This window comes from Gobio gobio (assembly GCF_949357685.1).
Source record: "Gobio gobio genome assembly, chromosome: 3".
Taxonomy (NCBI): Eukaryota; Metazoa; Chordata; class Actinopteri; order Cypriniformes; family Gobionidae; genus Gobio; species Gobio gobio.
The window spans coordinates 44,626,904-44,645,751 of NC_137099.1; the positions used below are offsets into that span (position 1 = coordinate 44,626,904).

The window sequence follows — 18,848 nt, forward strand, 5'->3', positions numbered from 1 at the left end:
GATTGTAGCCTACAGTAAATTTAGCTACGTCTCTATGTAATAATAATACGTCTCTACTAATAATAATAATTATGAAATAAATAATTCTAATTATATAATTATTAATGGTTGCTTATTTTTCACTTGATCTTTCATTTATAAACAATGTTTACTTTTAAACAGAGGTGGACAGTAACTAAGTACATTTACTTGAGTACTGTACTTAAGTACACTTTTTGAGTATCTGTACTTTACCGGAGTATTATTTTTTAGGGATACTTTTACTTTGACTTCACTACATTTGAAAGACAAATATCATACTTTTTACTCCACTACATTTCTATCAAAGTCGAAAGTCGTTTCTGTAGCAGCTTTGAAAGCAAGTGGATGATTTTTTCTTCTTTAAAAGGTTTTTATTTATTTATGTAGGGTCATGTGAAGTTTCCTAACAATTTTTTGAACATTGATCAGTTTATAGTAAAATGGAAAAAGACGGTTCCTTGGCACAGTGTATGCACCATGGCCATACTTAAAAAGTGTGTTTCAGTTTTCTCAAAAGATTAAAGATTAGTTTAGTTGGCATATACTTGACGCATGTCTCATAAAATGTAAAAAAGGTAAATGTCTGGGAGAAAGAGAAGAGTAAACAGTTGGGAGAATATCGGATGTGTATCAGAGTATAGGGTCTGTGCATTCTGCCTTAAAGTGACAGCAGCTTTGTAAAGAGCATTGTAACTTTTATACAAGTATTGAAATGAGTTTAAGGTAGTCGTATGCTAGCATGTCGGATGGAGCATCACTGACTGGCTTAAACCACCATAATGACATAGAGTGCATTTATACAACAATGCAACAGTAATAAAATAATGCATTGACATACAAAAGGAAATGTACTTTTGATACTTAAGTACTTTTAAAAACAAATACTTCTGTACTTTTACTTAAGTAAAAATCTGTTTTTAGAACTTTCACTTGTAATGGAGTAATATTTGACCAGTAGTACTTTTACTTTTACTCAAGTAATAGAGTTGTGTACTTTGTCCACCTCTGCTTTTAAACAGCATACAGCCTTTACATGTTTATGTATTATTTACTTATGATTATCATCATATATAATAAAACATTTATTAAAAAAAAAATAGTGGTATTGTACCGACTACTGGAACTGCCACTATACTCTTTCAGGTGTAAAACAGTTTGGATAGTTGTTAATATGAGAATTATGATGCATTATTGAAGAGTTTTAAGTATTATATAACATGATTAGCTCTCTTTGACTTTCTTTTTTAAAAAGTAGCTCTCAAATGCAAAAAGGTTGGAGACCCTTGACTTAGACAAAGCATCGCGGTTGGTTTGCAAGCTGTGTGACACAAATGTGAAATACTCTGGAAATACTACCAAATGTCAGTGTCAAGCTAAAAAAGCTGTCAAAGAAACTGTTCAGAACAGGCCACTTGCTGCACTTTTTAAAACTCCATTGTTAACTGCAATACTGCACTTTATTTACTTTTCAAAGGCTTGTAAGCTACAGTTTGCACTGTTTCAATAAATGGAACTAATTTCTCAACACATCTTTGATTCATTTTGTCCAGCATTTGCAAGCTGTAGACTCTCTGTCCAGTCAGAGACATATATTGTGTAATTGATGATTTTAGTTTTCAGTTCAGTTAATTCAATCCAATTAAATGAAACGCTCACAAGATGTCACCAAAATCACTCTGTCCCCTTTAAATCTTTCAGAAAATGATGTAAGTGTATCGAATTATATCGAATCGTATCGTTGGCTGAATATCGTGATATATATCGTATCGTGAGCTGAATATCGTGTATCGCTACAGCCCTACTTTTTACTCTATATAGATTACTCTAACACCCAATCACACAGCAGAAATAAAAGCGACAACAGCCAGTCAGCGTGCAGTTTTTAACTTGCACATCAAAAGCACACCCTCTACTGGCAAGGAAAACTCGACACGAGAAGGAAAAATTAGTGGAAGCGGCGACGAACGTTAAATCAAAAGTGAAACTAACCTTGAGTTATCATCCAAAAACGACAAATTTGTTGATAAAAGGTAGCACGAACTGTTACTCATTTGAACCGCATCACACAGACCATTTATCCGCTCGGGTCAAAGTCCAAACAGCCGCAAGCTCACTACAGCAGATCCATTTTCTCTGATCGGTCTCGGTCACGCGAACACTAAACAGCCTGCGAGATCCAGTGAGAAGCTCGTGCAGCCAATGAAAATCACAAATGTCTCTGTGATTTAAACTAGATTCAAGGCAGGTGGAACAGCGCTGACAAACAGGAGAAACACTGTGCGCAATGATACAGTCAGAAGGATTTTCGATCTTATCCATTATTTACCATGGATGTACTGTTGTGACACTAACTGCACCATACTGTGGCAGAAATGTGGGATATATTCATTTCTTAATACATGTATTACATGCTAGGTCTACTGTTTTTCATTCAAATACCATAGAAACCATATAGATACATTTGACAATGGTAGTGAAGAGCTATATGCGTCTTTTTAACTGTGGTTATCATGATCTAAATCGATGATACTATGGAAGACCAATGGTAAATTTTACAATATAAAAATGTGAGTTACAATTTTTACAGATGTCCGTGTGTTTTTGTTGATGAACATAAATTTACATCAGCATCCTCCTAACTCAAGCTACTACTACCCTTAGCACATGCAGAAACTAAGACATTCCTTTTTTCTATTAAGAAATGTATTTTGTTAAGGAAAAATGACTGGAAAAAGTGTAAGGAATTAAAAAACGTGAAGTGTTTGTCATATTCTGACAATAAAAAGTAGTCTGGTTTCTAAAACTTTCACTTAGGAGCAAAAATCTGCCTTTAAATTTGAAAGAAAGAAATATTTGACATTTATCGAGATAATTTTTTGGCCATATCGCCCAGCCCTACTTCTGAAGATAATGGTTGAAAAATGATTGAACATCTCTATTAATCTGTTCCTTCCGCTTCTGCACAGTGGAGCAAATTTATCAAGCAGCTCCCTCTGCCAGACTGTACCTTCGCCTTCCCTCTCGCTATCGGTGCTTACAACTCAGCAAGCTACAAGGTGAGCCTCTCATTTTAGAAACCATTAAATGCAGAAATCCATGTATTGCCAAAAAGAAACACATTTTCCTCATAACTCCAGGTTTCAATGTTAAGAAAATGTCAAAAACATGTAATAAGTGCTCTGAACAAATAGAAAGTCCCTATAGTTCTTCAATAACATAAATCAAGAGACATTTCAGAACACAACCTTTCATTATCGAACAAGAAAGTATTTTTGACAGTTTAAAAGCCGATCTACGAAAGTGGTAAATGGCACAAACAGATATTTTTTAGCTTCATCTGCCAGAAAGGGGAATTGGAACCAGTTGCTTGCAAAATAGTCTAGTGCACTCTCTGACCTAGGGATTTTGGCGGCGACAGGAACATCTGCATCTCAAAAGCAGAGGTAATGATCATGGCCTTGACTCGTTTTCATCGGTTTTCAAACATTTCCATGGCCTATCCAGTTACTGGATAAGGATTTTTTGTTTAAAAATGGCTCATTTCCTAATAACAATTTGTGATTCAGTTTGACCAAAAACTTTGGACCTCATTATAGCATGCAACCAGCTTTTTGCTCTATACAAGAATACAATTTCATTAGATTCCATGGCTTTTTCAGGCCTGGAAAATTTTATTTAAAAATGCACTGATATAAGGTAGGGTAGGCAATTTTGGAGAGGCTAGCAATAGCAAGCTAGTTTTGAAAGCATAAGATCCAACCCTCCTTCAGAATTCTCTCAGGTCTCAAAGCACATAACATTACAATAATAATGAATGCAAACACTGAAGAAATTGAAGAAAAAAAAAAAAAAAGTAAAATGGGATTATTTCCTTACCCGGTGTAGGTCTCCTTGGATTCCGTTGTCGAGCACCTTGGCTGCCAGTTGAGCCTCTGTAAGCTGCGGTCTGAGGAAAGGAGGCTGAACAGACACTGTCTGAGCCTTCCTTTTTCTACCCAGATACCTGAATACAACACTGAGTTAAAACCTCAATCAGAAAATACAACATACAGCTCAAAGTTATGAATGTAGTTGAAGACAAACCTGGGTGCCTGTGAGCTGCACAGAACGTGCGAGACGTTCCTGAAGCAACCGTTTGTGAAGGGGTTCACACCACCCCTGAACTTCCCTGTCACCTACATACAAGGAGATGACCATTAAACCATAACCTTAAAAGGTAACTTTATTAGTTATTTGTCAGTTGAAATTTGGCTTTAGCTTTAAAAACAACATTTTACAAATAAAAAGGGATGAAAAAGAGGGGCACTAGAGGAAAATAGTGAGACAATAAGATACAAAAGCGTGTACATGTGGTCCACACAAAGAGGAGGAGAGATGGGCAGAAAGAAAGCAGCAAAATAATTTGGGAAGAGGATTATGATGAGATTACAATCTAAGGGAGGAGGGCTGAAAGAAGGTCATATTTTTGCAGGATTATAAAACTGTTTAATAGGGATTTTAATCCCAGTTCACCACCACCAACATGATTATTGACAGAAAAACAAAAACAAACACGGCAGCATGAGATTATGATTGCACATGTCACAACCTGCTCATTGGTGGTCCTGCCTCTTGCCACCAGAACGACATGGAAACCAGTGAGGCCTGCTACTGGGATGAAGAAAAGCCCCGCGACACACATGACAGCCATACTGATAAAAAGTCAAGGAGGAAAAAGTAAGGCACAAAAAAAGTAAAGCTCTCAATCTAAAGACTCCGCACAGATTACTGTGCTGAATTTTTCCTCAAATGATAGATAAAAAAAATAAAAAAAATTCACAGATAAAAATCAAACAATTGTTTGAGGATACGTGACAGCCGAATGCACTCTGTCCAGCTGCTGGGTGTGATTGAGAATGAAGAGCAGGCCGAAGCCAAACACGCCCATTATGTGAGCAGTCAAAGAAAGCAGGAACAGGAAAAAGTAACGGTAGTTCCTCCGGCCGATACAGTTGTTAACCCACGGACAGTGATGATCAAAATCCTGCAGAGAGAGAGAGAGGGGGCAAATTGTGAGTGTGTGTGAATTATAATGGTGCGAGAGAGAGAGAGAGAGAGAGAGAGAGAGAGAGAGAGAGAGGAAGAGAGAGAAAAGCTTAATGCTGTCCAAAGCATGCACATTTCTTTACTTAATTAACACAAATCGATTGGTTTAGACTGCAAAGAGTGGACAGAGCAAGAGTGGACAGACTGATTAATGATAAAGATTGACCCTTAGAGAAAAAAAAAAACCAAGAGAGTAAAAATAAATGCAAAGATTTCACATTTACATGTAAATGGAATTGCTAACTGTAATGTCATGTGCTTATTCAATGCACATACTGGGGTCAAGGCTGTGAACACAATTACTAGAATAAGGTGTATGTGTGCGTGTGTGTGTGTGTACCTCCACACAGTTGTCGCACACGGAGCAGTGTGAGCAACGTGGGGGTCTGTAGAAACGGCAGGTGGAGCACCACTTCATCCGCACTTGAATGCCTCGAATCTCCACAGTCTTATAGAGAGGAGCCCGGAAATCATCCTCTTTATCTTCATCCTCCTCAGCTAAAACACACACAGAGTTAAACATACCTTCCTCAGTGGATAAAATTACACTTGTATTTTATTAACTTCCTGCATTAAAAGTCAACATGTAATCAAATCGCTGTTTACTTTATGACACTACTGCTTTCCTTGTTGTGTATTGTGCACAATTCATCCGTGCATGTTACTATTAACTATTACTATTAAATTCTTCATAATTTTTTCTAATAAAACGTAATAAAATGGAACAACCTTTTTCTGAGTGACCTCACATAGGCCACATAGGCAAAGAAAATAACAAATAGCCAAATAAGCTGCAGATTTACTTTTTTCCCATTGTTTTTCCCATTGTTAAATATTACCAAGAAACATTAGGGAAGTAAAATGCACTGGGTATTTACACACTTTTATTTTAATATCTTTATAAACTATTACAGTGTTTATTAACATTTAAAATTAGCTTTTAGTTTTAAATAGTCGTTTTTAAAAGTTTTATTTCTATTTAGATTTAATTTATTTCATTTTTCGTTTTAGTAATTTTACCATTTCAATTTCAAATAAGTTTCCAAGGCAACATTTCAAAATTTAATATTTATATTTTAAGCTTATTTAAATTAATAAAAACTATACATTTAGTTACTAACAACACTGCTTGAACGTTAGCTGAAGTTTAGTACACCAAGGTCAGTTCATTAAAAGAAACTTAGGAGCAATTTAATGAAGAAAAAAAATACTGCTTCAATTCAGTGCAATTCTTGAATTGTCTGCCCTCAAGCTGTCTCTTAATGAACAGGTGAGTTTAAAGTGGTTTGTTTCTCCAAAAAGGTAGCCACCAAGCCCACGTTCTACTACAGCTGTATACTTAAGCACACAGACAAATCATATCAAAGATTGTTTCACTACCTCTGGGGAAGATGCCAGGATCCATAAAGGTGGCCATACAGAAGTTGGCCAGAACAAACAGAAACATAATGCCATTGTATATCGGCACAGCAACAGAAAACTGCTCTGAAAGCCAAGGGCACCTAAAGGAAAGAAAGGCATGAATGGGACACAGGATTAAAACAAACAAAAAAATCACACGTATCATGTACGCTTCTATATATGAAGATTTCAGAAGCAAAAGCCGCTAAACACCACCTCCGCCAAAAATTAGATAACCCTATTGATATTGATACACCTTCTCACATTAATATACGTTCATCAAATACTTTCGCTTCCTCAGCCCATTCAGAAATACCGGTTCGTTGGCAGAAACCTCCAAACGCTAATTCCCTTTGCCAGCAAAAGCTTCCAAGTTCACATAACCAATCTGAAGACGCGAAACGAATCATATGATTTCAAGATGAATGACGGCGTACATATGAGCTGGCTTTCAATTGTCAAGCTGCAAGTTTTTATCCCGTTTAAAGAGATTTTTAACTAAACAAGAAGGAGGAGTATGCTTAAATGGATGAACCTGGATGAACCTAATAATTCTGCCCGTTCTGAGGCTAAAGAAAATTGTGTGCTGCTGTAACTGACTGTGACATAAACAGACATAACCTACTTTAAAGAACAGCTCTTTGTAATGGTTTACTGTCTTGTCCAAAGAGGTGGACTTTTTGTAAATAAAAAAAAACGCACACATGGACTTTGTCGCAAAAGACAATCAAATACCAATGAATTGACATTTTTCAAAATAAGGCATTTCAATAACTGACTAATAACCTTTTTATTTCCATTAAAGTGAAATTTCTGAACCTAAGCATAGTTGCCTGAAAAATGTCAGACAGACTTCATATTTTAAGTAATTTTTTCTTAATTTAGGGACCATGTTTTAGTAGCATGTTTTACTACTATACAAGAGATATAGACAAATGCAGATAACCACACAATTTCAAAAGGTTACCACAAATGTGCAATGTAGGAAGACAAAAAAGGGAGGAGAGAGACATTAAAAAAATAAAAGAAAGAGGAAGGTGGCACTCAACGACAGATGTTGGCCTATTTTCATTGCCTTTCAATGTTAATCTGAGGGGTTGGTGAGAAAAGAGGGATCAGAAGGGGCAAATGACACGAATGAACAGACGTGACACAGCATCTGACTTAAGCCCCCCCATATTTCCTCTTGTGTGCCAACGGGAAGGACTGTTTTTGGCATGATGACTATGTTTCTGTTGTATTCATGACTTACAAAATACAGGGCACAAGAAGTCAACAGGAAGTTAATGTGATTTCTCAACTTCAACAAAAGAAAACAGCTCTGACTGAGCTTTAAATGCAGATGCTGCATAAACACACGGACCTTATCGGTTTATGTGCACACAAGCCATTCTGTGTATCAATAAGGAGCTTATCATTAAGATCTTGTGTATATGTACGGTAAATCATGCAACATTTACATAAATATCAAAATCATGTCCATTTCAGCAGCTGTGTTTCCATTACCCTACAAATTGCACAAATTGAAATTGCGAATTGAAAATATAATCAATGGAAACATTTTCTTGTAACTTTGCTACCAATGTGACTTACAATTTAGTGTACAAAGTGACTCCTAAGACCAGAAATGCTGTATTAGATTGGTTAACTATGTGCTTGTCAAATGTATAAACCCTGACTAGAAAAGGTCTTTGATATTGCCTCATCCAAGACATGAATTAGGAAGCAAAGATTCCTAATTTAAGTAAACTATAGATTATTAAATATTGATTATTCATAAGCAAAAAATACTTTTAACAGTACAGCCAAGGTAAATTCTGATATTGTAAGCTGTGTGAAAAATCCTTCTGACATTCAAGACAGCCTGCTGTATTAAACATTAACACATTCTGAACTGAGGATATTATTAGAAGCGCATCCCTTAGAATCAGGCTGTCAACAATTTAAAAAAATGAAAGTTCCTCCTTGCAACTGCAATGTCATCATCAGACAAGCTTTTGCTATTTTCTAATGTTAATTTATGAAACGCCGGTTTAGATCGTTTTAGAAAGAAATTTACAGAAACTAACTTGTATAATGTTGTTTGTTATAGCAGTGATAAAAGATACCCAGAAAAGAATATAACTTGTATTTAGTATTTGATGTTATCAAGAGAAGTGCATGTTTTGTCTCCCCTCATTCTCCAATGAACAGAAATAACTGGTTAAGAGGTTGTTCACACTAGGGTGTGAACGTTCACACTGCACTGTATGCCGGTACTACCGTAGTATCATTATACTAAAAAAATTAGGAAGACATTTAAATGTTATAACAGTAGTCTATTGTAGTTTTCATCTAGCTTGAGTGAGCAGCAGTCATACTACTAACAAGTGTAGACAATGCTGTGTTGTAAAATTACGGCTTCAGAACTTTTTTTTTTTCTAGGAGCTAGGGTTGGGCCGATAGTCGATGCAATCGTCCATCGCTGATGGCTGACAGACATTGCGATGTTGAGCCGGCATCGTGATATTGTTTCCATGGCAACGCGTCATGCTTAACACATGACTCACATTATCCAAAATATCTCTGTATGACAGATGCTTTTATTTTGTTTTTCCTTTTTTATTCAAAATATTCACAAACTTGTTTAACATGTCATCATCTATCTTATATTCCAATTCTCAAATACATGAAACTAAAATCACCAGTGTGTGTGTGTGTGTGTGTGTGTGTGTGTGTGTGTGTGTGTGAAATGCGCTAATCAAATAAACCAAACTTGACGAGCCTTAACAAGTTTAATAACAAGAACAAACTGTGTTAAATAAAATTTGAAGTAAAAAGGAATTCGTCCTACAGTGTTTTTTTATACTTTCCCACAGTAAAGGATGTGAATAGTGAATAGACTTATATTAATAATAGACTTAATTATAAGCAAACGAAAGGAAGAAACATTTATCCCTGCGAAAATGGGTGCGACGTGAGTGAAGATTTGGGAAAAGAAAGGAGATGTCCATGTCCATTGGGATGAAATGGACTAGGCCTATTGTTAAAATTTACGGAAAATCGAGTGATCAGATCGCAAAACAGAAAGAAAAAGTGCTCTCTGACCATTATTTCCGTTCTAGGCTAAACAAAGCTTTGTGCTTCACTCCTGTGGTAATATTAACGTGAAACAGCATTGTTTTACTGTAAACATCATCAACTGCCAATTTAGAGGACATCGCCCAACCCTAGTCTGAGCGGGATTTGAGTGAACGTAATTTTACCGGTGAGGGTTCATGAGTGGAGCGCTGGCATAGAGCGGATTATTGAGCTGAGCGTCACACCAATCCGCTTCGCTCATTCCAGGCTCGTTCTTGACAGAACGCCCACGTATTAAAAAATAGTCGGGTTTAAATCGCGCTCGGGCTCATAATTACAGTTAATGTGTCGGGCCGGGCCGGCTCGAACACAACGTGCACGGGCTCGGGTAGGGTCGGGCTTGATATTTTGAGCCCGATCTAAGCTCTACTTCTGACCTTAAAGGTCACCAGAATAATAATCATACACTGTTTGTTAATTGGCCAGAGGAGAACTGGCACCCCGACAGAGCCTGGTTTATCCCAAGGTTTATTTTTCTCCATTATGCTACCTGATGGAGGTTTGGTTCCTTGCCACTGTCGCCTTTGGCTTGCTCAGTTGGGGGACATTACATTTTCAATTAAAATATGCTACATTAACTATTTTAACTAAATAAACTGATCTGCCAGCATTCTCACTATATGATAATTGATATGAGCTGATGACATCACCGTTTTCTCTAGAGCAGCTGTACAGCCGAATCAAAATCTGTTGCATTATTTTAACACTGTGAAGCTGCTTTGAAACAATCAGCATTGTAAAAAGCGCTATATAAATCAAGTTGACTTGACTTGAGTTTATAGTGCAGACTGTTATTCACCAGTACGTGTTGACTCATCCATCATAAATGATTGCAGGCAAGTGTTTATGTGCTTGTGTATTTGAGTAAATGTGCTTGTGTACTCACGTGAAGCAGAAGAAGAGTGTGGTTGATCCAACCAAGAAGGCAGTTGCCGCAGAGACCGGCACGTAGCGACTAGGGCGGAGAGGTCTGGATGGAACGGTGGGATGGGGTGGGGAAGTGGGTCCAGACACGCCTCCACTCATGCTGCCGCTCGGCATCACCCACAGGGCAGGATGGCAGCGCGCCCCGGAAAATTATCCGTTTGGGAGTGGGTTTGTGTTGTTGAGACAGCACAAACGCAAAGAAAGACTAAGGGAGAAGTTGCTGTCCTTTTACCATTATAAAAAAAGGCCACAAGATGAGCATAGTTTCAACAGTACAAAAAAGAAATCCTTAAAAGAGCGATGGAGAAAGTAAAAAAAAAAATATTTAAAAAAAAAGGTTTAAAAAAAATTGTAAACTGAAGAAATTTGGGGTTTTAGCAAATTCTTGAATTAAAGTTTCTGATGTTTGGATGCTTATAAATTATTAAATGTATAAAGCCAATCACCGAACAAAACCTTGCCTGTCAAGTCTAGATGTTACTTTTTTGGTCATGTAAAAGATTTATTGAAAAAGCAAACTTAGGGAAAAAAGGTCTGAGAAAAATGACTGGAATTTGGGAATTGCTTTGGAAAAAAAACTCCTCAAATCTCTAAACACTTCAACTGTCTAAATCTTCAGTGGTGCTTTAAAAATGTAACCAAAAATGTGAAAATGGTTTACCTTAAGAAAAAGATTTGGTGGTACTGTATGAAATAAGAGGTAGAGGAGAGTAATGTGTATGGAATTTGTTTTCTTTTTTTGACGCTAACAAATATTTAACATGCTAGGAATATATTGCTAACAATATATTATATGAGTTTGATAATTTGCATTGTAGTCATTTAAGGATTTCAAAAGGTGCCGATTTGTTTTCTTCTGCTGTGAATGGAGTAAAAAAAATAATAATAAAAAAAAAAATTTCAGCAAATTAAAAAAGAAAATTAAAAATAAAACCCCGAGAGACAAAGAGAGGGACAGGAGGTTTTCTCTCAGTTTTGGGATAGTTCAGTTTTGAAGGGAGCAACGACAATGAAGGAATGTTGACACTGATGACAATTTCCCCCCACCATCCACACTATCAGAAAATATAAAAATGTCTCTCCTTCATTTCAACCAACGTGTGCTACACTGCACTTTAAGAAATGGATCCTCGTGTGTCTCTCTCCTGAGTCGAAGCATTGCTGATCCACAGGTTACTTTTTAAGAACAGACCAGTATCTTCACAAGTAAACAGGCTTACACCTGCATGGCTGATTAGATTAAATTCTTGCTCTTTGTGATAAGAGGCATAAAATTAGAGGAATGGTCCGGCAAAAACACCTCTCTTGATGGAGCTTGCACAGAGACAAAAACAGGTGAAAAAGCAGCACTTTGCTCGCACACAGCTCAACACTCCTGGGAATTGATCCAGGTCAGTAGAGCAATTCTTTGAATGAAAAATGAAAATGTTGGAGCTCGGAGGAATCCCAGGATGCACAGGTGCTTAGAGGAAGGAGGGGGTCAAAGAGAAAAACAATGGACAAGAGTTCAACTTCTTCCTTGGTTCAACAGTTCAGGGACTTCCTTATGCGTGTTTGAATGTGTACCAGACCCAGCTGATGTCTATTAGCAGATGAGGAGGCATTACATAAGGAACTCAGGGGGGCGTGGCCTCAAGGGAGTGCCTTGAGCCATGCTTACACTTCCTTTTCTGACTCTGTGGAGTTACCTTATCTTTCAGCGGACCATATGCACACTCACAAACAGAGTTAGCATGCACTCATTCAATGATGGGCTTCCAGTGGGTGAGCGGAAATAAACTCCACCTGAAAAGAACAAAAGAGAATTTTTTTTTAATTCTGAGAAGAAAAAAGACTTCAGCAGCAGATTTTAAATAGTAGGATTGACATGAATAGTACATTTGGTAATGCGCCTATTATTTATTTAAACAATGAGAACATTTCAGTTTATAATTTATTCAATTTATAAGTTGTGTGTGAAAATGAAAAAGACTGGGTTAAAATATAAATGTCACAACATAAAGTGGAAATTAAATAAAAAAGACTGTTTACAGAAAGCATAAAGTACATTTAAATAACAAATTTGCATCATAATTATGAATATAAATAATACAATTTAAGTTGTCCTTGTGGGCTCAGTGTTTCCCACACAGACTAATTCGTGGCGGTGCGCCACAGAATCAACAGCGGCCGCCACATATTATGTGTCGTTATTCTTCTTTCTTTTTTTTTTACGCTATTTAAAACACGCAGCGTATTCGTTCAGATGCACTTCCTTTCCCTGCTCTCCCTCCGTCTCTCTGTCACTCATGCACGTCTCTCGCTCTCAAATGGCCAAACCTGCTCTTGATATGAATAAGTCTAAGCTTTGAAACATTTTTTAAGTTTTAATACGAAATTCAAACAATAAATAGCGTTTTTGGCGCTAATGTGGCATAACAGTTTAAAGCCAGAGGCGTTGAAAAACAGAGTTGCGACATGCTCTCATCTCCTGGCGGTGCGCACGGTCACGTGGTTCAAACCTGCACTGTCAATGCATTTGAATGGATAGACAGTTTCACTCTACAAGTATTTGCAGCAATTTTTGGTAAACAGTACAGTATAGTGTGTAGGGCTGCTCGATTATGGAAAAAATCATAATCACGATTATTTTGGTCAAAATTTAAATCATGATTATGTAACACGATTATTTCACATGACTTTGGGAATGTGTTGCATTTATTAAAAAGACACCTTTCAACAATTCAATTGAAATTGTAACATTTGTTGTACTTTTTGAACTATTAAAATAAATAATATAACATATATTCAAATCAAAGTATAAAAGTATTCAAGTAAAAATGATAACCATAAATAAATAAGATCAACAATATGGTTCGGCTAGATATGCTTTTCAGGTTTTTCAGGTACGTCTAACATTAGTTTTCAGGTACAGAAATGTATCAAATGTAAAATAACATTGCATATTTGAGTGCATAAATTAAAGATTAATCCTATTAAACTTACAAAAGCTATTCAATCAAGAGCAGTGAGTGATGTCCTTGTCTTTTGTTGTTTGACAGTAAACAGACAGCAGTAAAGGCTACTGCCCCTTTAAGACCTAATGCTCGGATATGCGTCGTCTTTATCGACTGTATAAAGTTTACTTAAGCCATATACAGACTATGTCTGCTAAGATACTCATCAAGATGGACGTTGACATACGTTTTGTGTGAGTTTGTCCGTTCAAGAGCAAGACTTGAAAGAGAACTCAATATTTGCGCGCTACTTCTCATTCGCGTCTTCTGGCACTAAACCCGGGTGATGACGGCGAAAACGACAATATAGCAGCACTCGCATGCATTGAACAAAGTTTACAAAGAGAGAATTATTTGAAAAATATGAAGGGAAAAAAAGGATGTTTACACGGCACCCCTGCTCTCGTCAGTTTTTGTTTCTTTATTAGATTGTCATAGGTCACTCTGTGTTTAATTTTCAAGTGGTTAAACAAATTCCCTTTGGTGTTCCCTTGCGTTGCAGCCACTACCATGTAGCAAATCTTGCACGTAGCATGTTTCTGCTCGTCGTCTGATTCCTCGAAGCCAAACTGTTCCCAGACAACGGAGTTGGTTTTGCCTTTTTTGCTCACCAAACGTTGCTGTAACTGCCCTCCTTCTGCCATCTTTACTCGCGCCGAGTTTTTAAATTCCAGCGGATGATATGCATACGAGTCACGACCTGAGAGAGTTTGTGGCTTCGGGAGGGGCGGATGTGCGCGTGCGTGTTTCATTCAGAACGCAAGACAAAATAAGAGTGTTCTTGCAAAACTGAACATGGCAAAATAATCGTTTTTTTTCTCGATTTTACTATTTTGGTGATCGTTGGGAGCCGAAATCGAAATCGAAATTCAATTAATTGCACAGCCCTAATAAGTGTGCATTGATTGTTACGTCAACCATATTTCCTACAGTATCATTTCATTATGGAGAGTGATGGAGATCAACATTGTTAACATTAATGTTAATGTTATTCTTGTTTTTAGCCCTCATGTATTCCTTACTAATTGGTAACCCTCACTCATTGATGGTCAAATGTGACCATACACCTTAACTATTTTTCAATTAAATAAATGTTCTATATTTTAGTTTAATAATATTTATTGAATATTTTGAGGAGATCTTTTGGTAATAAATAGGCCTACTATTTGTGCAATAATTATGGTCTATTAAATGACCATTTAATGAATTAAAATATTTTTCTTATTTATATTTCAATTAGTGTGGTAATTAAGGTTAAAATAGAGAATTCCAATGCAAAGAGGCAAATTAGAGTCATTTTGTGGCTGTAAAAATAATAATTTTCATTTGCAATGCTATTACCCACTATAGGTGCCTATATGGCTCTTTAATAAATATACATGTATCTAATCTAGTTGCTCAAAAAAGTATTGCAGATCATAACCGCTTACTTATTTTTAGGTTTTGCATTTGAATACATATTTAGATATGATCAAACACTAGATTTCTTTAAATGTGACATTTTAAAATGTTAATAACTTACATCCTAATATTTTTAATGATACTTGTATAAGCACACACAAGTGAATATTAATGAATGCAAGCTGATATAATTTAACCCAAGAAAAGTTTAAAATAGTGTTAAAATAGTGCTAAGGCAAACTTATTTTTCCTTATATATACAGTAGGCTATATACATATTAATTGATACTGAATCAAGATCGAAATCGATATTTGTGCCAATCACCAACCCCAAATAACTGCAGTAGATTGACTTGGAATGTCATATTTTATTGTCATGGCGAGTGAATATTGTAGAAAAATTTCACACTAGAATTAAAACAGGTTTGCAAGGCCCCACAAAATGATGCTGTGGGGAGACTACAACCAATAATAGCACTAGTCTCTGAACAAATGACATGTCAGTTTAACACAGAAAGAATAAACAGTTACTTTTTTGCCCATTCATCTTTGAATTTTCAGTCTACATCATTGTCTTCGGTGTATCAGAATAATCCATTGTGTCATCGTGTTCATGATCAGACGGATGGCTGTATCAGTGTTCTTATTTGCACATATATTTCATTTAAGGAAGGCGTGATTAAATATGTGTGCATACACGGTGCTAGTTCATGTTTAGAGCACTATGTATATGAAATATCAGGGGTGGGAATCTTTTACCATCTCACGATTCAATTCGATTCCGATTCTTGAGGCCACGATTCGATTCATAATCGATTTTCGATTCAAAAAGATTTTCGATTCAAAACGATTCGATTTTATCCATAATGATTTCTAATCGGGTTTCTGATCATGATCTACTCTCATCTGCTTTGCTATACAGAATGACAAACGAAGACATTAAAGTGTCTTTCACATTTATTAAGTTCAATTCTCAGGAAAGTTCCTTTTATCAAAAATAAAAGTCTGGTTCTCAATTGCTACTCATTAGTAGTAATGATTAGTATTATTAGTAATTAAATATAGATGAATCATCATTAAAGCTACAATTTTCTCTGTTTCCGTTCTTCTTTGATGAACATTAATGACAAGCATCATCAGTGTTCCTGTCACTTTAAGAACAGCCGCGGATCTCACGCGCGGTCCCGCACATCTCATTTCCTCACAACTCTTTAAGTTCATTTAAGACGTTATTTAACTAATTATGACTCCTGATATGAGAATACTCAAAATCCTCTGTGTTATTGTTTGTTCAAGAGCAAAAGAGAACTCGATGTAAGCAAGAAACTGACGCGAGTCTGTCTGTGCGTGGAGTGTGTGTGTGTCCCTTGATTAGCTGACATAAGACGCACACACACACACACACACAGGACATTGGCATACAGCGCGTTCTCTTGTGTCTTGTCACGCTTGGAAGCATTTACATGAATAAGAGCGTGATGATCATGTAACGCTAAGCAAAAATGGATATAAAAACGGACGCTGCGTTATTTGCGTTAAATATTTTTAATATTTTTAATTTTTTTTTAGATTACAGCATGAAACCTGTTGTGCATATTAATAAATTAAATTGCTTCTCCTCTTCATTTTCGTTGTGAATTATTTGCTTTGGTTGTTTAAAAACACGGGGAAAAATGTATCCGATTAATCGATCGATTAAGTGCTAGATTAATCGATTACAAAAAGAATCGATAGCTGCAGCCCTAGTTTCTACTGATACAAAGCTTAACGCTAAATCACTGAAGTGACCCTTTAAACTCTTTGCGTTGCTCCGCGCAGAAACCGCTCTCATGCGCGCGCCGCATGTTGTTTGAATTCTCCGCTGTAATGCAATCTCGCTCTGTGCCCTCACTACAGTGCAACAGTGAAAAGGGACCCCTCTCAAACAGTGTTGCGCTGCGCCGCATTCCGAAAAATAAACACCGGTATTCGGTATAAACCAGCATACTGCCCAGCACTAATGCTCGGTAAACAATGGTCACAGACACAAAGATGTACCTAAATTACCTTACTGTCACTAAGCTGTTTGCTCATTAAAAAAATAATAATAAAAAAAAAAAAAAAAACAGTCATCATGTTTTCAGGCCATTTCAAGTCCGATTTTGACACGACAAAGCGGTGATAAGTGGATGAGTTGTTTACTTGCTTTTTAATGTCTTCCCATTAACGCCATTATTTTGTTCACTCAGACTGATTTGCAAACACACAAAACAAGAGGCGGGATTTATCGCATAAGCCAATCACATTCAGTCATTGTGCTATAGAAGCATTGCCTCCTCTCATGTGACTTTCTACCATTTATTTTCAATGACCTCCCACCAAACCCACCACATGCTTTAGGGGGTCTGTTAAAACTCAATGGGAGGCAAGAGAGATGCGGACTTCCGCTGTAACTTCACCTGCGGGTGTCTCTGTTGCAGTGCCACTTTAGAAAAAAGGATTCATACAATTGTAATATTTGCATTGTTTTATTTTTATAATATGAATTATTTTCTCTTTCAATTGCCTCCTCGGAGAAAAAGCCCCTGATCTGTGGGGTAATCCTCAACCAGTTTCTGTTTGTTAGCCAAACACAACTTGGTTGTTGAGATGACATCACATAAGCTTTCACTATCAAATGTTATGCAAACAAAGGCTTTCTGTCTTTGTGTGCGCACACATTAGGGCTGGGTATTTCCAACTACATCATGAAACCACACATCACAAAACAAGCATGCACACAGTGATGATGTCATAACCGAGCTGTGCACCTGTACACTTTTTATTCCGATAAAAACCTTTGATGTCACTGAATCTTGATTTTCTAAAAAACTGAACTCAACCGCTCTGACAATGACATTGTTCATTTTTAACTACCCAATCACAACAGAGGTGACACCGCAAATGGAGATGGGTGAAAATAAAGGAGGAGGATGTTAAAGTAACAGCAGGTGGTGGTTGACAGATGTCCTCATCAATTAATGAATAGTGAAGAGGTGAAGGTGCAATTCAGAATAGCAATTCAATACAGTAACTAACACCTCCAGGAAGACAGTTACAGACTAATCTTACAGGGACAGCTTTAAAAATAATAATAAATACTTAAGATATTGTGCGATATGATATTTATTTTTAGGGTGAACTATTCTTTTAAAATGCCATATTAAATCATAGACTACCATAACTATAGGTGAGAGCTATAAATAATTATTTAATCTTTCTACAGTAAAATGACTTAATCTTTCACTATTATTATTTTACTAGTATTATGGCCAAAACTACATTTATCTAGATTTAAGACTCATTATAAGTGCTATGACCCTACTATGAGTAGTGTACAAGCATATTTTAAAGAAAAAATCTAGTTTATTATTGTTTTTCTATACATTGACTCACTGGGGGCTCTAACTTGCCCTTTAAGATCTGCAAGAATTCAAGGGATAGCTCACCAAATGAAAATTTCTCCATGATTTACTCACCCTCAAGCCATAACGGTCCAAGCCATCTGCCGGAAGCTAGTTATTTTAGTTTTTAAAGTTTTAAATATGGATATTTTTCTTACACAAACGCATCGCTTTGCTTCAGAAGGCGTTTATTAACCCCCCGGAGCCATGTGGATATCTTTTAAGATGGATGGATGCACTTTTTTGTGCTTCAAAATCTAATCCTCTATTCACTGCCATTATGAAGCTTGGAAGAGCCAGGACATTATTTAATACATCTCTGATTGCATTTGTCTGAAAGAAGAAAAAAAGAAAAATACACCTAGGATGGCTCGAGGGTTAGTAAATTCAACATTTTTTGGGGTGAACTAACCCTTTAAGCCTGCTCAGCCAAGCAGTTCAAACCAATTTCAGACAGCCTTATTATCAGTTTAGC

At 36.6% G+C, this 18,848-nt stretch overlaps 1 protein-coding gene across 2 annotated transcripts in view; it reads right to left on the bottom strand.

Annotated features, from left to right (window-relative positions):
- The window catches only part of zdhhc5a (zDHHC palmitoyltransferase 5a), a 48,711-nt gene that overhangs the window by 16,151 nt on the left and 13,712 nt on the right, over positions 1–18,848 (bottom strand). The window contains exons 1-7 of one of the 2 annotated variants that reach the window (XR_013816198.1): positions 10,514–10,794; positions 6,487–6,608; positions 5,447–5,604; positions 4,872–5,044; positions 4,610–4,712; positions 4,105–4,196; positions 3,898–4,024 (exon numbers count right to left, since the gene is read on the bottom strand). Coding sequence is in view for 1 of the 2 variants with exons in the window: in XM_079812368.1 (XP_079668494.1) it covers positions 3,898–4,024; positions 4,105–4,196; positions 4,610–4,712; positions 4,872–5,044; positions 5,447–5,604; positions 6,487–6,608; positions 10,514–10,668 (930 nt within the window). In the remaining variant the exon portion in view is untranslated. Of the gene's footprint in view, positions 1–3,897; positions 4,025–4,104; positions 4,197–4,609; positions 4,713–4,871; positions 5,045–5,446; positions 5,605–6,486; positions 6,609–10,513; positions 12,340–18,848 lie in introns of those variants that run through there. The other variant, XM_079812368.1, reaches the window with a different exon arrangement.